At 35.7% G+C, this 22,068-nt stretch overlaps 1 protein-coding gene across 1 annotated transcript; it reads right to left on the bottom strand.

The window, feature by feature from the left end:
• Positions 1 to 473: 473 nt before the first annotated feature.
• Positions 474 to 21,682, bottom strand: LOC114280052 (peptidyl-prolyl cis-trans isomerase CYP40). The gene is made up of 9 exons (XM_028222369.2): positions 21,129 to 21,682; positions 7,889 to 8,389; positions 7,530 to 7,620; positions 7,370 to 7,422; positions 2,680 to 2,784; positions 2,136 to 2,211; positions 1,211 to 1,248; positions 998 to 1,088; positions 474 to 702 (listed from the first exon to the last, which is right to left on the bottom strand). The coding sequence occupies exons 1-8, from the start codon at positions 21,297 to 21,299 to the stop codon at positions 1,035 to 1,037; spliced, it is 1,089 nt and encodes a 362-aa protein (XP_028078170.1). The 5' UTR covers positions 21,300 to 21,682; the 3' UTR covers positions 474 to 702; positions 998 to 1,034.
• Between the last annotated feature and the right edge of the window lie 386 nt (positions 21,683 to 22,068).

The following is a 22,068-nucleotide window of genomic DNA, read 5'->3' as shown; positions in this document are numbered from 1 at the left end:
AAGGTTAGAATCCGAAGCTTTCGGATCATCTGCTGCGGATGCACTACGCTATATCAAACATTCAGAGACGGATAGTACAATGGTTCAACTCACTCAAGAAGACTACTGTGCATTGACAAGAAGGGCTAAAGAAGAGACTTCACTTGCGGAATGGCGACTTTCTGTGTCGACGGAACAAAGAAACGTGGCCGAGGCAAGTCGAGACTCAGCTTTAAGAAGGTTGAAAGAACTACAAACCGACAACAGATTGAGTAAAAGGAAAATGAAGAACAAGATAGAGGGAGATACTACAAGAGATGCAGAAGAAGAACAAGATTCAAGGCGCAGGGTGGTAGATCAAGTTGACAATACAGAGATGGCTTTTCCTAAAGCTCGAGCCAAGTTAATGGCCGACTCAAGCCAAGGTAACCCCCAACAACAATCGAGAAAACCAAGGAATAAAAACAGAATATTCAAGAAAAAGAAACAGTCCATTTTTGTTCGAATCAGCAATTTTCTTGTACGAAAGATAACAAGATTGTTTGGATGATTCAGATGTATTCGTCAAGTCTTACCTGATTTCAGCTTGCAATATTATAACGTGCTACAAGTAAAAGCTTTACAAGAAGAAAAGATGTTTAGAAGATTTGGTTCAAGCTTTGAGTCTCTCATTGTTTTTCTTTCAAAAAGGTGTGGAAACTATGTATTGCTCTCCAACAAAACCTGTAAATAAAACAAAAAGACAAAAAAAAATATCAACCAGATAGATTGTTGTTTTCCAGAGACTTCCTATTATGATCATTGGCTTTTGATCATTTACTCAATCATTGAAACCAGAAAATAAAGACAATAAAAATCTCAACTTGAAGCATATGACAATTTCTGTTGTTCATAAAATAGTTGTGCTACACAAGAAAAGCAGCCTGCAGTTTTTGTTTGTTTTCTTTCTTCTTTTTCTTTTTAGGAACGCAAATGAAATACCGAAGTAAGTTTTTGATATGAACAAAGCAATGCTTACCAGAAGGTATCCAATATACAGTGTGACTGCCTGAACTCTACTGAAACATTTTTGAATAAGCCTTTTTCTCCCGATCACGTCTATCAACAATCTGTAGCCATTTTCTAACTTTAAAATTGGACTAAAAAAAAAAGTAAACCAAAACACACAAAAAAATATATATATATATATATCTTGGAACATGAGAAAATGTATATCAAATGAAGCCATTACCTTCTTGTTTGCAGCAGCAAGCTCTTTCTTTATACCACCTGAAAGATAGAATTAGAAAGTAAGGACTTGTTCCTTCATAGCTCAACAGCAATACCAGATCAGTTTCTTAGAGACCAACACACCACCACCCCCCCTCCCTTCTCTCTCTCTCTCTCTCTACATATCTACTGTTCTTTCCCTTCTTATTTTTTTTTTTTTTATTCATGTTTTTACAAATAAGAACATCATGAAAATACTTCAACCCAGTACATCTCATGTATCATTAAGCACCTGAACCAAGTGCCTCTTAGTTTGCTGACTTTACACCCAACAACTGCTTTATATTCAAAAGTGTGTGTGTGTGTGTGTGTGTGTGTGGGGGGGGGGGGGGGGGGGGGGGGGGGTTTGGTGGTGGCGCGGTGACTAGATGGCTTCTGGTTTTCTGAACACAAGATTGCAAGTAGGCTATATTTGGCTTCCCATTTGTGAAGGAAAGGGGAAGAAAATGCAAAGAAAAACACTTTTCCTTGTTTGATAACCATGAAAAACAGGGGGTCAAAAGAAAATATGATGAGGAAACAACCTTTTAATTTTAGGTTGCCATTTTTTGTTTTTTTATTGATTTTTGAACTTTTGCTCCAAATTTTTAAATATTTTGTTAAAGGAGGAGAGAAAGCATTAACTACTATGGAAAGTAGACTTTTTTTTCCTGTTCTGCTAGCTTTCTTGAACTCAAGCTCAGAAGCATAAGATTTAAATTTCTTAGCAGGACCTAATTATAAAAACTTCACAATCAATGTAAAGCACTTGAACATTTAATGTTCAAGCTGCTTTCAACATTAAATCCACGAAGCTATACACAACTAATTCTAATCCCTATTTAGGTAATCTGAACTTTAAGCCAGCAAATCAAACTTGTTAATATACTTATTAAATATTGCATTACCATCACTTGGCTCCAACTCCAATGCTTTTTTGAAACTTTCAACCGCAGCATCTACATCATTAAGTGCCATGTATGCCTGAAAAATTAGCAGAAATTCACTCACCATACATAAAACAAACTTTTAAACACATTTAAAGAAATTTCCAATAGATGCAAGTGAACGGTAGGGTAGTAATAGCTACTTTTGAACCTTCAATAATACATGTCAGTATCGATGAGGGTGCTACTGTATTTAAGCCGGTACTAGTAGACCTCCGATAAGGTAGAAATAGCTACTTTTGAACCTTCAATAATACATGTCAGTATCAATGAGGGTGCTACTGTATTTAAGCCAGTACTAGCAGACCTCCGTTGTGAAGCTATCTTAACTACTACAAGAAATCCTTAAGAAAGTAGTACAGAACTAACTATCCTACATCGAGAGAAAAAAATAAAATAAATAATCCCACACAAGACAATAGAACGATAAATGATCAACATGTTACTCTAGCTATAAACATCAAGCTACGAGTCATCGTATTTCTTATCAACTGGGAATACCAACCTGCCCTTGGCGGAACAAAGCTTTCACGTTATCTTCTCCATCACGCATTGCCAAGTCTGTGTCCAACAATGCTCCTTGCAAATCTCCCAATTTCAATTTGCAGGCCTAAAGCAGGCATGTAATGCATCATTTGGTAGATAAAAGAAAAAATTGCTCAAAGAAAGACCTGCTACAACACAAAAATGCAGGTAGCAAAGCAACTAAAGATCTAACCGTAACTTCTTTTGAAATGACGAACTTCAATTTTTCTAAGAAAAAAAAAACACCTAAACAGGGTAGATGAAACAGAACAAATAATATATATATATATATATATTTTTGATAAATATAAAGGTGTGATGACCACTATTAGATCGCCTACTGGAGAAACGAGTGAATTTTCAATTACTGTAGGGTTACACCAAGGATCAACTTTAAGTCTTTATCTTTTCGCTTTAGTTATGGATGAGTTGACACGTAATATTCAGAATGATGTGCTATGGTGTATGCTTATTGTAAATGATATCGTGTTAGTAAATGAGATTAAAGGAGTTAACACCAATTTAGAGATTTGGAGAAAAGCACTTGAATCTAAAGGATTTAGGATAAGTAACTCTAAGACAGAATATATAAAGTGTAATTTTAGTAACAGTCACAATTGAAGCAGAAGAGAAGTAAAAATTGAGAACCAAGAACTACCTAAAAGTAAACATTTTCGTTATTTAGGATCGATTATCACAACGACTGGAGAGATTAGAGTGAATGTGGTCCATAGAATTAAGACAGGGTGGCTTAAGTAGAGGAGTGCATCTGGAGTACTGTGCGATAAACGAGTACCCATTAGACTAAAAGAGAAATTCTATAGAACTATTAGACCAGCGATGTTGTATGAGACGGAATGTTAGGCAATTAAGAAACAACATGTAAATAAGATGAGTGCTGCTAAGATGAGTGCCGCTAAGGTGGATGTGTGGCAAGACTAAAAAAGACAGAGTTAGGAATGAGTATATTCGAGAATGGGTAGGAGTAGCACCGATAAAAGATAAGTTGAGAGAGAATAGATTGAGATGGTTTGGTCATATCTAACAAAGACCAACAGAAGCAGTCATGAAGAGATGCGATAGAATGACGGTAGATGATAGTGTTAGGGGAAGGGGTAGACCTAAATTGACGTGGACTAGTGTAGTAAATAAAGATATGAATCTTTTTAATTTGACTAACAAAATGGCTTTGGATAGAGTCGAGTGGAAAAGAATGATTCATGCAGCCGACCCTATTTGATGAGACTTAAGACTTAGTTTGGTTTGGTTTGGATATGAAACAGAACAAATAATGACTGCTGTAATCCAGAATAGTTAATAAAATGCTCCACAGTGAACACTGAATATCCATGATTCCTTGCCTTGGCCAAAACTTAGGTGAAAATCATGTCATGATGTAAAATTATTGGTATCTGAAGTTGAATTTAAACTAATTCCGTAATAGTAGGTAGACATGGTAAAGGCTAAAAAAGGTAGTAAAATATAAGAAAAAGACAACTCAGCTTGAATATATATATATATATATATATATTTTGGATAAATAATAAGACTTTATTAGAAGGCATCAAGATGATGCAAAAGAATACAAGGAAACCATAACTATGAAAAACTAAAAACTCCTAACCAATACCATCATCCAAAAAATCTAGGAAAACAAACAAATCCAAACACCCTACTCTCCAACCACCTATACATAGTAAACTGACAAAAAGGCAGTTCCAGCGCACAAGGCTCTACTGCAGGGTCTAAAGAGGGTCAGATGTACGCTGTTTCTTCCAACAGACAACAAATTCATAATGTAGAAGGAATAAAATTTGATTATCTGAGAGCTGGACTTGTCTGATTTATTTTGAGATTCTATCGAGTAAGAATTGTCAATCAGTCAGAAAGAATTACAAGTCTAGCTAGCTTTTTAATTCTATAGCTAGCCTGGAAGCTACTTAATAGCAAGACTGAAATTGCAGGTTCAGAAATAGAGAAGCACTTAGCTTCCAAAATTTCTACAACTAAGCTTCTGAAAGTGGACCTATTGATAAGTTAAGCTCCATATAGGGTCACTCCTGGGACATCTCTAATTGATAATTCAAAAATGCTATATTAATTTGTGCCCTTAGCTGACGTGTGAAAAAGAACTAGAGAAAAAAATCAGAGATGGAAAAATCAATACTCCTTCCGTCCCAAAATATTAGTCGCTTATTCCATTTTTCATTGTCCCAAACTATTAGTCCCTTTTCAAAAATCAATGACTAAAATAATATGAATTTCCTATTTTGCCCTTCTTTTAAATTCATTAACAATTGATGTTCTCCAAAAAAATGTACTTTCAAAGGGTAATTTTGAAAAATTAATTTGTTAAAGTACAATAATTGTACTACCAAAAAAAGTTGGATTCCCCAAAAGGGACTACTATTTTGGGACGGAGGGAGTACAATATAGAAGTAGATCTAGTCAGTGAATAAAGTTGAGCAACTTTCCAGACATTGAGAATAATAGAAAAGGAAGAAAAAAAAAAATTATTAATTATCTTCCATTCTCAAGTTCTCCTTGCTTCCTCAAACAAAGTGCAATGTTGAAACACACATACTATTTACTAGCAGACATGTGGAGGCAGGATGTTGTTCCAACCAAAAACGCATATATTGGAAATTTTGTAAATCATAAAAACTGAAACAACTCAAGTCTAAGGAAGCACAATTCTTTATGGTGTTGCGCTAGAAACATGCTAGCCAATGCAAGGATATTCTCAAATTGATAGACTAAGATAGTAGAAAGATATGATTCATATTTAAGTTGAACATAATCATAACTGATGATTGCCATAATTTCCTTTCAAAAACAAGTCACTTTATTGGAACAAAACAAAGAAAAAAATGAGGGAAAAAAATGATGATGCTTTCTAAAAATGACAATTTGTTACAAAAATAAGCTGATCAAGATGAGCTGACAGTGTAATAAGGACAAAGACAATCAAGCATCTCCAAGGCGAGTCCATTTTTGGTGGTCCAGGAGTACCACGTCATAATGGTCCCAACCAACTATGGTTGGCCAACTCAACCGAAGTGGGGCCCGAGATCCCATTCTCCCTCCCTGAATTGGGTCCTGGGCTCCACTGTTGCTGAGTTCACCAACCATGGTTGGTCAGAACCATTAATGACATGGTGGTTCCAGACCACCGAATATCTTCTCCACCTAGACAGCATTGGTATCATTGTGAATCAAGGACAGATTCAAATGACTGAGGTATGACATACGGGACATCTACATCTAGCCAAAATACCTCATTGCACCTATTGGCTTGAAGAGTAATGACCAGGCACTAAAACTACTACCTGTAAGTTTTCTTGAGATTGAATTCAATTGTGGCCTTCTAAAGAATAGATGGGCCAAATCGACCATGTTTACCAGCAAACATGTAGGAAGACTTGTTACATACAGAGAAAGTCAATCAACAAAAGTGTCAAATTCAATATTATTTACTATTATTAGTCCTGCCAATGAGGTGAGGTGAGATGGGAAAAGTAGACAGGATAAAGACATAAACTACTGCTTAATTGCATGAAATGGCAGCCCCCGGAATAAAAACTCTTGTTTGAGAATCTGAGCTTTTACATTGCACCAAGTAATGGCCTTTCTGTTTAGGATTAAGAGAGTTGCAACAAAGTTGAGAACAGTAATGAACATGAGATCAACATTGGGAGAGAATGAATCACTTAAAAAGGTTGCATTGATGCTGAAAAATCATAAGTTGTCCATGTATCTAGAAAAGTAATCGAACATGTAGTTTTGGTCTAGCTAGAACCAGTGCATAAATTTGGGGATTCTCAAACAAATCAAAATCGGAAAACTCACAGAAAGTTAGAGGATGAGAAAATTCACGATGAGAAGTGTTGATTAACTCAAAGGAGACTCAATAAACATATAGAATATAGACTATGATGAAACACACCAAATTATTAGTACTGTTATTATTGGTATTATCAGTAGTATTATTACTATTATGGAATTAATTTTTAAACAATAACGAGATTTTCAAATAATTAACATGCCCGCCTAAGAAGTATGGGCACGGGCACGGACACGGACATGTGACACGACACAAATACGACACGGACAAGCCAACACGTTAATTTTCAAAAAATGCAGGACATGATACATGGGGGACACACATGAAATATATAATTTTATATATTTATTATATGTTACATATAAATATATCATTCAAAGATAATATAAAATGCAACATGACACTAATTCCTATAAATTTATATGGGTTTTGTTTTATTATTATATCTTAAGTTGTTTTGTTCAAACCAATAATTAGTTTCACATGTGTCTAATCGATAGACGTGTGTTTAAGCAATTAACATGTGTGTCCTCCAAGTGTCCAAAGAGTGTCTGGGTCTTTAAAAAAAATTAAAAAAATAGAACACATTTTGAAGAGTGTCGAAAACGTGTCCTAATAGTGTCCAAAGAGTGTCGGTGTCCGACACGGACACGGACACAACATGACACGGCACGGATACATCACCTTTTTAGAAGTGTTCGTGCTTCTTAGATGCCTGCCAACATGTTTATATATTGTAAATGAAGTACTCACTACTTCCATCAAGTGAAAATATAACACATATACACACACACACATATATATATATATATATATGAAAACTTACAGAGCTATTTGTAAATATCTGAGACTTTGTCTTCCTCAAAGATGAGCTTTCCTCTGTACAATCATATAGATAATCTTAACAGAGAAAAGAGCGGAAGGCATGTGGAAGCATTACAAATATTACCAAAAATAGCATGACATGGGCACATTAAATGGGTCACCTTCGTCAATGTCTTCTTCCATCTCCCAGCATACATCCAAATAGCACAGAGCCTTACGATACTTCCTAAGAGCCATTTTATAATCTTGTTTCTGTATACGAAAAGCAGACAGTAGCCACTGTTACAAGTAGAAATTATCATACAAAGCAATGGATAGCTAAGTACATATGTTGTTGTGGAGCTTCTAGGACTGGCATCAACCATTAGGGGAAAGGAAAAAAAAAAAAAGACAAAATGAATTACTAATATTAATAGCAGAAAAATAACGCATCGATTGTATAGTTTTCTTTTCTAAAAAGTGAATATTCATCCATCAAAAATAATGTTTGCAGCCTTTTTCCAATCTAAACACCACCGACCTTGTACTGTTCATTTCCAAAAGCTTTAATAGAGTCCACAGCAATCATCCACCAAGAAATTTTGTCCGGTTTCACATCAAGGTCAGCTGGCCAATCAGGGTAAACATCACCATCTTTAAAGAAGTTGGATATCCCATCATCAGCTCCCTCGGGAATTTCTCCACAATCGATGATTGTAACATCAAGAGTGGGATAATCATTGTCACCTGTATTGACATGCTCAATTGAACGAACTACCCCCATCCCTTTGATTACCTTCCCAAAAACAACATGCTTTCCATCTAGATGAGGAGTTCGAGTGGTAGTTATAAAAAATTGAGATCCATTGGTATTGGGACCTTTATTAGCCATTGATAGCATTCCTTTTCTTTCATGCTTTAACTCAAAATTTTCATCTTCAAATTTCAAGCCATAGATGGATTCTCCACCGGTGCCATTCCCAGCAGATATGTCTCCACCTTGTATCATAAAGCCTTTGATGTTGCGATGAAAACAAGAACCCTGCTCGGAATAGTGAGAAATATTAGTATTTAGCAAACAGAGAGCTTAACAGGACGAAGACTATCACATTAATAATGCAGTAGCCAGTAGGGGAGATAGCTTAACATGATAAAAATTATTATGTCAGCAATGCAGTAGGATAATTTGCAACAATTCAAGCCAACTGGATCTTTTCAGTTTTGAAGCTAGAAGTTGAAAGAGTTACAAGATGTGGAAAATACATGTTCTTGAGATTGGCAGTTTTTATACAAGACCACATCATAGGTAAAAGCTAAATCATGTCCCAGATATATATACAGAGACCCCAGTTTTGTGCAACTTTACAGGTGGGGCAGCCAAAACCAGGATAATAAGCAAAGATGAAGCACAAAATATGCACTTGCTAAGGAATTTTCATGTCTGATTGCCCACAGAATAGCGGACCACGGGCAAGTCTAAAGATTGATGGCCCCTTACAGTGTTTTGTGCTCTATCTTCAGTGAGTTGGAAAAAAATCATCCAGGTACACAAGTATGCATCAAAGCATGAAACAAACTATCCATAAAATTGTGATAAAATGCAGAGCCTCTCACCACATATAGTATACTTCTGAATTACCAACCCTTAATTCCCTAATTGAATTAAGACATATAAGATCATTAAGATGTCTTATTGGCCGTCAAATTGAGAAATGTGGTCTTTCAACACTCATCATTTGCAAAGTCGAAAAATAAGTTGAAAAAACAATTTTGTAGAGCAAAGCATAATGCGGTGCAAGTACACACATATGTATGCACATAGATTAATTAACACGGTGTTTCAATGATACCTGTGTTAGAAAAGAAGTTGTTTCAAAAGCTTAAGCTACTATGTCATGGACTTGACAACATCTATCAAGCTTACACATTATGTGGGGATGTCAAAGCGCATTTCATGCATAAGGTAGGGTTTCATGCATAGTTTTATGGTCAACTCGAATTACTAGATATCTTTGCTAAATGAATGTCCAACTACACATGTTGTACACATCAGATACCTTTATGGATTTATCCAAGTGACGAGTGTCTGGCACAGGTATTTCATACATTTAGAAGAGTTGTGTAATATAGATTCGATCTATGAAGCACGGGTACTCCAAAAATAGTGTCATACGAGTACCGGATGCAGATACGTGTACCGGTACGGCTGCAAGCGTACCGAGTACGGCAAAAGGGGGTCCGGTACGTTTGGTTCAATCAGGTACGTACGTCATTGGTATGTAATGGGTATGGCATGGGTACACCATTGGTATGTTTCGGGTATGCCGGGCAAAAAATCAAATTTGTAAGAGATTAGGGGTATTGGAGCAATTTATTTATGTTCTTTATTAAAAATAAATAAAAAAATACAGTGTTTATTGTAATATTAAGAATATATACACCTAGGTTTTGTCCCTTCTTTGCATCTCTTCACTTCAGCAATAACAAAGAGAGCGGCGAGCGCAGTCTTCTTCATCTTCTTCTTCTTCTTTTTCAGCAAGAGCAACATCTCTTCACTTCAAAGCCCTCCGACGACAGCGACACAACGAGACGAAGCCCTCCAATGAATGTTCTTCATCTTCTTCTTCTTCTTCTTCGTTTCTTCATCTTTGTCTTCGTTTCTTCGTTTTTTTTCTACAGATTAACAAGTGGTCTTGCTCTTCTCTGTTCCTTTCTTCGTCTTCCCTCCGGTGAGCGTTCTTTATCTCTCTTTTCTTTTCTTTTTTTTTTTTTTTTGGATGCCCTTGCAGATCAGCAATTTTGATGGATGAGATTATTGATCTGTATAAATGTATTAGAGTGTTTTCTTGATTTTGACTCAAGTGCTTTTTTGTGTAATGTTAATTGCCGCTGTTCTTCATCTGTTGTCCTGTGTTTATGAAATCTTTCTTTGGTCTCCTGTTATTTCTTTGGTCTCACCCTATGAACATAGCAAATTGATGAGCAAAAAGAAAGATTTTAAAAATAAATTATGATAACATGTCAAAGTGAGAGATTTCACAAATATTGGCCTTGTTTGGTTTGTATTTGAGAAACATGTTTTGAGATAAAAAGTACAAAAATTTGTTTTGTTTGGTTTTTTTTCAAAAGATGTTTTGAAAAATTATTTTGAAAGAGAGTTTTGAAAAAAGTGATTGATTTGATGTGTATGAGAGAGAGATTTGTTTGGAAAATTTGTAAACCAAACAAGTTTTGGAAAAAAAATTTGGAAAAATTTGTTTGGTTTGATTACTTTTGAAAACTTATTTGTAGAGAATTTTTCTCAAAATTTTTTGAGAAACACAAACCAAACAAGGCCATTATTTTTAATGCTTAATGGTTTTAAATTACAAGAAAATGAGTTCATCAAGCAGTTTAGGTTCATCTGCAAGTGCTTCTTCTGCTCCTTCCATTGATCAATCTGGAGATGAAAATGCTCCTCTTTGGGGCTATGTTACAAAATTAGTCAAAAGGGGGGAAGGAGGAAGTGGTAATACAAAATTTAAGTGTAATTTTTGTAACATTGAGTACCAAGGGTCATATTCTAGAGTTATTTGTTGCTACTAACTGGCCATGGAATTAGAGTGTGTGCAATTGTGAAGGACAAGAGTGATCTTCTTTCTGAAATTCGAATGGCAACTAAGAACCGGAAAAAGATGGCAAAGTATAAAAATGTTCTTTTACCACTTCCATCTTCTCAAATTAGTACTAGCCACGGCGGCGTAGGAGATGTTAGAACATTTAGAATGGAAGGTTATGCACCAAGAAAAAGAAAGGCAATTGGGAGTAGTCCTTTAGATAAGGCATTCAATCAAAGTGCCAGAGAACATTTACATTCTTTAGTTGCTCGTATGTTCTATTCAGCTAGTTTGCCTTTCCATTTGGCTAGGAATCCATACTTTGTGGGTGCTTTTAATATGTTGTTGAGAATCAAATTATTGGGTATGTCCCTCCTGGTTATAATTTGTTGAGGACTACCTTACTTCAAAAAGAAAGGGCAAATACTGAAAGGTTATTGGAACCAACTAAAAAGTGATGGGATGAGAAAGGGTTGAGTATAGTATCTGATGGATGGACTGATGCACAAAGGAGGCCTCTTATTAATTTTAAGGTAGCATCTAAGGGTGGAGTTATGTTCATAAGAGCTGCTAATTGTAAGGGTGAGACCAAGGACAAGTATCATATTGCCAAATTAATTAGTGAAGTGATTGATGAAGTGGGGCCTCATAATGTGATTCAAGTAATTACTGACAATGCTCCTGTTTGTAGTGCAGCTAGATCAATCATTCAAGGTAATTATCCGAAGACCTTTTAGACACCTTGTGTAGTGCACACTCTTAATCTTACTCTTAAGAACATTTGTGGTGCAAAGGAAATTGGAGTTACTGCATATGCTTATGATGAATGCCATTGGATCACTACTGTGATTGATGATGTAATGTTTGTGAAAAATTTCATCATGAACCATTTTATGAGATTAGCTATTTTTAATGAGTTTGTACTTTTGAAGCTACTTTCTGTTGCAGATACACGCTTTGCATCTGCAATTGTTATGCTAAAAGGGTTTAAACTTATATATCGTGGTCTCCAAGCAATGGTGATAAGTGAGAAATAGACTTCCTACAAGGAAGATGATGTTGGAAAAGCAACTGTTGTAAAGGAAAAGTTGTTAGAATGATATTTGGTGGGACAAGATTGAATATGTACTCTCATTCACATTGCCTATTTATGAGATGTTCAGATTTTGTGACACCGATAAGCCATGTCTACATTTGGTTTATGAGATGTGGGATTCAATGATTGAACGGGTGAAGGCGTGAAGGGAAGTCAGAAAATGAAGAGTCGGCCTTTTACTCTGTAGCAAGGTTTTAAAAAGTGGCTGCAACTGTTACGTAACGCTGTTACGTAACGGTTTTGGCAGTTACCGCCACCCGTTACGGCCGCTTTTGCAGTGTGAATGAGATTCACAGGTGTGTTGGTCATAGCGGCTGCCGTAGCGGTCGTAACGATGCCGTAATAGCCGTAACGGCCTCTTACGCACCGTTACGTAACAGTTCCAAACTGTTTCTTTCAAAAAAAACATACAAAAAAAAGCTGAAAATAGGGGAAGAGGGATGGAGAGAAGAGGGAAGATAAAGAGAGAAAATGGAGGAGCAAGAGATAGAGAGAGATAAAAGGGAAGATGAAGAACATGTTATTGATTTGTTGAAACTGTAAGACCTATGCTATTCTATTCAGCTGCTATCACTAAACCATTTTGTTTGAAAATAATAATAATAATAATAAATGTGGTCATTATCTATTTGGCTTGGTTAAGATATGTATATATATATATATATATATTTAGGCTCTTATCTATTCTCTTACTTTTGTCATTGTTTATCTTATATAAAATAGTTAGTGATTGATTTTTTGTATAATATAAAGTCATTAATTATTAAAATAAAATGTAAAAAACTCAGTTCATAGTGATTTAAAAATATGAAATATATTGAATCATACTTAAAAATTTACAAAAATTTATCAATATTTATTTTTAACCCAATAAATATGATCATGGAAAAAAAATATGCGTATCGGTAAATTTTTTTTAAATTGTGCGAAAAATAAAAAAAATTCACGGTTCCAGTTACCGCAACCGTTACAATATGGCCTTTACACCCCGCAACCGCGTCACCACCACCGTTACAGCGACCACAACCGCTTTTCAAAACCTTGCTCTGTAGTGTATCAAATATTAGTGGAAAGGTGGACAAAAAGTAGCACACCTCTTCATTGTCTTGCTCATTCTTTGAATCCAAGGTATAATTCACATTAGACTCATAGTTTATACTTTTATTTTTTTTTCATTGCATAATTTACTTATTATTTTTTTCTAATTATGAAATATATGTATTATAGTGGGATGTGGCTTCATGAAAATTCCATTCGTGTTTCTCCTCACAAAGATGTTGAAATTTTTGAGATGAGAATCAAGTGTTTTAAGAGATACTTTCCAGATTCATATGAGATAAGGATTGTTAATACAGAGTATGCTAAGTTTTCAGGATGTTTAGAAAGTTTTGGAGACACTGACTCAATATGTGATAGAGGAGTAATGGAGCCAATGGTTTGGTGGTTGGCACATGGCTCTTTTGCACCAATGCTCCAATCCTTGCCAGTGAAATTACTTGGCCAACCATGTTCCTCATCATGTTGTGAAAGGAATTGGAGCACCTACTCTTTCATTCACTCTATAAGGAGGAATAAAATGACACCACAACGGTGTGAGGATTTAGTTTTTGTGCACTCCAATATTCGTCTCTTATCAAGGAGGAGTCGACTATACACAGAAAGAGAGACCAAGTTATGGGACATTGGGGGAGATGCATTTGATTCATTAGAGGGTTCTGGTTTCCTTGAAATTGCAAATCTTTCACTTGATGAACCAGAGATGGAAACTGTTTTATTCAATGATGAAATTGATGGAAGTGAACTTTGAAGTGTTAAGTTTAGATATATAGAGCTTTCTTTTGTTTTTGCTTTGCTTGCATTATGGACTGAATTGGCAGTGTTAGAGCTGATATTTGTTTTTCCTTTTCTAGAGTTAGAGCCGATATTTGTTTTTCCTTCGGTGTTGGCATTGTTGAATTTGTTAAAATCCACCTACTCTTCACCTACTTCACCCACTTAAACCTACTCCACTAAACCTAACCCACTACACCACTACCACCTCACCTACTCCACTAAACCTAACCCACTACACCACTACCACCTCCACTTCACCTACTCCTTACCTACTACACACTCACCCTCTTCTATATATAGGAATCATGAATCATTGTAATAGATATCAATATAAATCAATCAATAATACAATTCTCTATTTCTCTTTATACATTAAATTTCTACATGGTATCAGAGCAAGATTAAGCACTTAGTATTTTTCGTTTCACCGGCGGGCGGCAACCTCGCCTTGGCCGCCCGCAGGACCTCAACCTATTCCGCTTATTTTCTACACATACCTTCCCATCACTGCCTAAATCCTCTCTCTTGAGGCCAATGTGAATTCCTCTTCTTCATAATCTGCACTAACTGTGGCATCTTTTCCTGGGGCAAACTCTGCAACCCAACACTCAATCTATGCTTCTCCTCCATGCTCATTTGCCTCTTGTTAGGATCCTTCGCCTTCAGCTTTGGTTTGGGCTTCGCCACAGCCTTGAGCTTCACTGCAGCTTTCAGCTTCACGGCAGCCTTCGGTTTCACAGCAGCTTTTGGCTTCGCAGCTGGCTTGGCCTTTGTCGCTGGCTTGGGCTTCACAGCGGCTTTAGCTTTTGGCGCAGCAGCTTTTGTCTTAGCCGGAGCCTTCTTTTCCTTTTTCGCTTTTACAGCCTTCGGCTTTGCAGCAGCCTTCGGTTTTGCTTCCCTCTGGTGGCTCCCCAGGTTCCACCTGAGCTGCATGATTCATTTATAGCTGCAATTGATAAGGGAAGTATTAGAACAATGCCCAATAGAAGTATGCCAGCTGCTCCTTACCCTACTCCTGGAGCACTATTAATAGGTGATGCTTTCAACATGCGTCATCCTTTAACTGGTGGAGGAATGACTGGAGCCCTGTATAAGGTGTTTTGTGCATCTCCTGATCAAGCAAGGAAGGAAATGCGTGAAGCATGTTTTGATTATTTGAGCCTTGGAAGTGTGTGTTCAACAGGACCAGTGGCTTTACTCTCTGGTCTAAATCCTAGCCCATTGAGCTTGATACTCCATTTCTTTGCTATAGCCATATATGGTGTTGGCCGTCTCTTGCTACCATTTCCTTCCCCTAAGCACCTGTGGATAGCAGCTAGATTATTTTTGGGTGCATCGGCTATCATTTTTCCCCTCTTTCTCTCACATGGGCTTGTCCCCTCTCTCTCCTCCGTTTGATTTCAAAATCCATTATTTTTATTTATTTTCTCCAAACCACTTTCCTTATTTCCCCCATCTTTCATTTTGTTTTCAAATATATTTTTATTATTTCTTTCTTTATTTTTCTTTCACATTATATTTTAATCTTTTTTCAAATTCCATTCATACCATATAGCTTTGCACACCAAACCATCTTTTATTCATCTCAGGGATCAACCCCGATCACAATTTTAACAAAAAAAAAAAAAAAAAAAAAAACAATCACAACAACACAAACCACAACACCACAAGATTTGTTTTCTTTTCTGCAGACGGCCACCCACCGACCTCACTTTTTCGCCTATTCCGCCGGTCTTTTCTTCTTGCCTCCGTCCTGGGCGGCCCTTGACGGTGTTGCCTCCGTGTTTCCCACTCCACTGGGCACGATCACTCCACCCTGCTCCTCCACTACAGCATATGGCGGACCTCCAAATCGGAACATAACGGTGGCCTTCCGCTTCAGCTCCTTATTTTCCGCCTTTAGCACACTTATCTCTGCTCGCGCATCCTTATACATGCGTTGGAGCAGAGCCAGTTGGGCGTTTAACTGCTGCACCTCATTTGTCCTACTCTGCAGCCGGTGCGACAAGTTTGTGACCGCAGTCATAGTTTCAACACAGGACTTCAATGTATACTGATTAGCTTCAATATCCGTTTGCACTGCCATTTTTTGCTCCACCGACCGCATCGGAAAGTTCAAAGGAGCAAAACCAGAGGTGTTTGGTTGAGGTTCACAGGCCACCGCACCAGTTATCTCTCTTGTTGACTCGTTGAGGTCGGGAAAGAGAGTGAGCTGACCACGGGAAGAAGAGGCTATGTTCTGGGTAGCTGAACGGGAAGAAGAAGCCATGTTTTTGGGTTGCTGAGTGTTTCAGAGAAGGGTTGGTTACAGAATGTTACAGAGAACGAAGAGGTTTCAACTGGTTTGTTATGCTTCCAAGCCTCAGACTTCGCTTTGGTTTATAAAGACAGAGACGACGAGGCCGACACGCGCTCTGTCAATCACGTGCATCGCCGCGTGTCAGGCGCCCCTTTTGATGGCTCGACGCTTTCTGTCGGGCACGTCTTTTGATGAAGTGGGCGCGCCTTTTGATGGCACGCCTTTTTATGGATTGGGCACGCCTTTTGATGGCACGCCTTTTGAAAGATTGGGCACACCTTTTGAGGGTGCAACTTTTTAAGGGTCCGACAAGACTCTGTAAACTGTCCCGACATTGATTCCGGTTAGCTCCTTCATGGGTCCGACAAGACTCTGTAAACTGTCCCGACATTGATTTCGGTTAGCTCCTTCATGGGTCCGACAAGACTCTGTAAATTGTCCCGACGTTGATTCCGGTTAGTTTCTACAAGGGTCCAGCAAGACTCCGTAAACTGTCACCACAACTGTCACAACATTGTCTGCTACAACGGTCCGACGTGACCCCATAAACTGTCTTCTACATCGGTCTGACACCGCCATCCAGTGTCCTCTACACCGTTATGACACCACCATACAGTGTCCTCTACATGGTTATGACACCCCCATACAGTGTCCTCTACAACGTTATGACACCACCATCCAGTGTCTTCACCAATGGTCTGACACGACCATACAGTGTCTCTTATCCTCTTTTATTTTTATGTATTTTCTTGTTTTGTTACTCTCTCCAAACTCAAGTTGGTTAGTTCCTATCCCCCTTGAGTTTGCGGGGGGCTGTTAAAATCCACCTACTCTCCACCTACTTCACCCACTTAAACCTACTCCACTAAACCTAACCCACTACACCACTACCACCTCACCTACTCCACTAAACCTAACCCACTACACCACTACCACCTCCACTTCACCTACTCCTTACCTACTACACACTCACCCTCTTCTATATATAGGAATCATGAATCATTGTAATAGATATCAATATAAATCAATCAATAATACAATTCTCTATTTCTCTTTATACATTAAATTTCTACAGAATTGAAATATATTTGTCTTTTAGTTTTGTAGTTCTCTTTTTAGTTTTGATATTTAATTTTAATTTGTAGGTTGGATCATTTAACCATAATTATAAAATAAAATAAAAATATCGGCATACCGCAGCCGTACCCGTATCATACTTTTTTGAGTTTTGCCGTATTGGCGTACCCGCACCGTACTCATATCCGCACCCGTGCTTCATAGGATTCGATCAATGAGGGTAGTCAAAGACATTATTTTTTGATAAATAGGGTAGTCAAAGACATTACTGGTGATATACCTCGAATCGTGTTAAACATGCACCGAATGTAATTGTCATTTCGAAATAAAATAAAAGTAAAAATTTATTTATATGCTCAACAATATGCTCAAACATCTTTTTAATATATTTTGTAACTAATCAAATGCTTAGCATTTGTTCTACTAAAGATGTGAGAGACAAGACAGACATATGACTTCAAATGACAAGCCATTTTTATCATCACAAAAGGTATATATAATAGGTCCAAATTAATTTTTGTTCGTAATAGCCCTGACTACTTAAATTCCAATTCATAACCTCAACAACACTACACTGAAGTATGTCCTTCACAATATGGTGTAAACTTAGTTGCATGAAGCGGGAGCGGGAGCGGGGGAGCGTGAGCCGATAGAAGTTTCTTAGGTTAGGAGCGCTTAGATATATATATATGTGTGTGTATATTATGCATATATAAATAAAATTAATTCAAAAATTTTGGAGTGGCTTTATTTAAATATATTAAATTTAATGACTTACATTGCTACACAAAAATATAATAGAATCCCATTAGAAAATTCATCACTAATACAAAATATCATTAATTCTTAATCATCTAATCAAATAAAAAGACTTGACAATATATAATCTTATTTATTATATGTAAAATTAAAAAATATATATTATTTATTTATTTATTTTTAAATTTTATTCATTTACTTTAATATCAAATTTTATTTACAAATTAATTTTTTCTTACAAAAAAAAAATTTATTTTATGTATGTTTAAGTTGAGAAAATAAGAATATTCAAAAAAATAGAAAAAAAAAAAAAAAAAGGTGAAAGGAAAAAAAAGGGGTTTTTTTTGTTAATATATATATATATATATAATAAGGAATTAGGGACATCAAACATGAATAGAACAGAGGAGAGAAGAGAGAGAGAGAGAGAGACGATTGCTCAGAATGAAGAGAGAAAGACCATCGCACAGAGTCGATGAGTTCAACACAAGCGAGAGACAAAGTCGAAAGCAAGAGAGAGATGATCATGCAGACTCATGGAGAGAGATGAACAGAAGAAGAAGAAAAATAAAGAACGAAGAAGAATAACAGATTAGGGTTTCAACAAGTTCTTCTTCACCCTTTCTCTATCTCTCTCTCTCTATATATATATATTCAATTAGTTAGGGTTTTTATCTCTCTGTATTCGAGTTAGGGTTTCTCTCTGCGTATTCAGCGAGTTAGGGTGTATCTCTCTGTTGTGCATTTCTTTTCCACCAACAATCCCATCTTGGACAGGATCGCGTTTCTCTCTCTACAGAAACACGATTCTTACACGTTTCTTTCTAAGAAACGCAGAATCGCGCTTCTTACGAAGATTCATCACCTGGTTGGACGAATCCTGCAACTAAGGGTGTAAAGTATTGCTATCCACTTACCATTAATGGGATCCACAACACTGCACCTAAGTATGTCCTTTACAATATGGTGTAAAGTATTGCTATCCACTTACTGTTAATGGGATCCATATAACTTTATATAGAATGAAATGTAGTAACACCAAATGTTCTCAAACATGAGAAAGCTCATGCAGAAATTAATGGCAAATGCACTAAACCATTAAAAATAACAAGTAAACACAAATAAATACATAAAATCTAGGTTGAAATAATGTTGTCATCACTGTCATTGGTGGGTAGATTATACCACTGCACAATGTTTGGGTCCTTGCATGAAGTTTTAACTGACTGTTGCATTAATAACAGAAACATATTCTGTGCTTATGTGGCTACATTTAGGCACTGATGTTGGTTCTTTGAAGTTTGAACTACATTAGAAATATAAAAGCCATTCATGATAACTTTCAAGTTTAAGAACTTGAAATGGTTTCAACCACATGTTTTTTAAATGAGCCAAGCAAGATGGTCTTTTAGCTCCATATGATATCCTCAAAGTTCAACGAAACTAAAAAGATAGGAATAATTAAAATTAAAACAATAAGGAATTTTTTTTAACGGGGGAAAAAGGTTTGGGGCATCAATTTCCTTCATAAATAACAATTGTAGCACACCCTATAAATCCATTGTGAATGCTCAATTCTTCATATTCTTCTTTAAGTTTCTTTGAATAACAAAAAATAAAATTTTAATTATATTGTGAATTCATCAAATGAAAGAAATGCATCCAGAAGTCCAATGAAAAAGAAAACATTTATAGAAATTGTGAGAACACAAGGAAAAGTGCATTTAAAACAACATACAATCAAATTATAGAGAGTGGTTCTTAAATATCCATAATTTTTTAACTTATTCTGAAATAGTTGATTTCCCATTAATATTTTTACTCTGTTCTTTAACAAATTCAATGGATGAATACAGAAATTGGTCAAAAATAATTAGCCCACCTATTTTTCTTGGATCAATTCAGAAGAAATATTATGAACCTTTAGGAGAGCCAAACACATATCCTAAATTATACAATAATAACCAAAAAGGATGTTGTAATTTGTTGATTTTTCTATGACATAAAATAAGTTTAGAATGAAGTTTATTTATGCACTTCAAGTATAAATCATGCATCAAATTTCATGGAAAATTATACTTTTAATTATCAAGGCCTTTATACATATATACTACAATAAGATTTGATTTTGAAAGTAATAGAATGCTTCATTTGATGTATAGAAAGAATCATGCCAAGTGCTGAAAAACTTGTAGCTTTTACTTGGGATGCTTATGCCAAAAAACCTAAGCAAGTAGATTTAGAATTCAAGATTAAAGAAATACAATAGTTTTTTCAAAAAAAAGTTGGTTAATTCTTCAAAATTTAAGGGTTGAAACGTGTAAAAATCGCAAGGCAGTGTTTTATGAAGACTATATTACTTTTTCCATTCTTTTTTTCTTTTTTCTGTGACTAATATTAGAACACAAAATGATTCATTCAGTCAATCAAGTAATCAAATGTATAGAGCTAAATGAAGATTGTAATGATCAACAAAACAATAATTGGAGCCTCTAAAAATAAATGCAAATAAACTCGAAATGATTTTTCCATTCCGTTTGGATCACGGGTTTAGAAAAGTAAAGAAATTTTTGTCGTCTCTCATCTACGCGAGTAAAGAAAATAAATTATTATGCTTTCTCACTATCAAGAATGAGTAAAAAAAACAAAGTATGTGATATATAGGAATATGGATGACATTTTTTTCTTATTTTGTATTTTAATCATTAATTGGATATAGGGATATGGGTAAAATAGGTAATCTAGGTATTATAAAAATATACAATCAATCAATTTGTTTCTTACTAAATTGGTGAGAAATGAAACCTAGAAAATAAAAATAAAAATAAAAAAGATTCTGATTTCTCTCAATTTCTCGCCTACCCGCTCATTTCTCTCAACTTCCCACCAAACCTATAAACCAAACATAAGAAAAAGGCTTATCTTTCTCTTCGTTTCTTATCGATTCTCATTAAATCCCTCAATCCAAACAGACTGAAATTGAAATGAAGAAAAACTTAAACACATATACATATACACCATACACACATGCGTACATTCATAAAATTATGGATGTAAACAATACCAATACGCACATTGTGAGTGTGTTGTGTATATGAATTTAGGAAAGACAGCAAAATACCTTGAAATGGAGAGGAACACCAGTATTAGGGCCAATGCCCTTCTCACCAGTACAAAGAGCCCTGAAATTCTCTGCAGTTTTGGGGACAACATCTTTGTAAAGCTCCACCACTATCCTCCCTTCTACCTCTCCTCCAATGCTTATGTCCAGGAAGCACCTTGGATTCACCATTATCTCTCTCTCTCAAAAATAAATAAAAAAAATAAGAGCTTCTTCAGCAGCCCAGAGATTGAATTGAAGCACAAAACAAAGAGAAAAACCCTAAACCCTGTTTATGATTTTGGAAGTGAAAAGGCTGTGATGGGAACTACAAAGCGCTCTAGCTGATTGCTAAGGTGAGCAGTGCAGAGAGTGCGCGTTTGATTATTTTATTACTGTGTGATTTGTGATACAGTGTTGCCGAGGTGTAGGTATACTGGAGGGATCTCCTGGAAAATTATTACGTAGTCTTGGGCACCTTGGATTCAATAATTTATTATGCATTTTTTAATCATTGAATACAAAGAAAAATGTCAAAATGTTATTTATTAAGGTTGGGTTTGGTAGATTTTTGTAAATATGATTTGAGAGTATGAGTTATATTTTGAGTTTGGGAGTTGTGAAATTATGATTTGAGTGCAGAAAATTTGTTTGGTTATAATTTTTGAATTGAGTTTTGAATTGTATATGGAATTGAGTTTTAAAAGTTTGATGCGACATGTGAAATAAGAAAATTTATTTGGTGATGAGTTTTCAAAATAATTTTAAAACTTAATTCAACTTATAATTGATAATCAAACACACAACTTATAACTCAATATCCGTATTTTTGATCAACAGTCGTAACCAAATTATTTTTAAAATACTCAAATAAAAAAATAATTTTTTTTCAATTAATTGTTTTAAATACTTTTTTTGAATAATTTTTTTTTCAAATAACTTCTATGTCAATTAATTTTTC

Source organism: Camellia sinensis, chromosome 4, assembly GCF_055761805.1.
Source record: "Camellia sinensis isolate YWXY chromosome 4, ASM5576180v1, whole genome shotgun sequence".
Lineage (NCBI taxonomy): Eukaryota > Viridiplantae > Streptophyta > Magnoliopsida > Ericales > Theaceae > Camellia > Camellia sinensis.
This window is presented reverse-complemented; position numbering and strand designations above follow the sequence as displayed.

Bases quoted from the DNA above. Each gene is read 5' to 3' on its own strand.
- LOC114280052 (XM_028222369.2), bottom strand. From the start codon at position 21,299: ATGGTGAATCCAAGGTGCTTCCTGGACATAAGCATTGGAGGAGAGGTA. The intron at 8,390-21,128 runs GTATTTTGCTGT...TATTCCGAGCAG, and splicing joins GTGTTCCTCTCCATTTCAAG to GGTTCTTGTTTTCATCGCAA. The intron at 1,249-2,135 runs GTAATGCAATAT...TCTATCTTTCAG, and splicing joins GGAGTTGGAGCCAAGTGATG to GTGGTATAAAGAAAGAGCTT.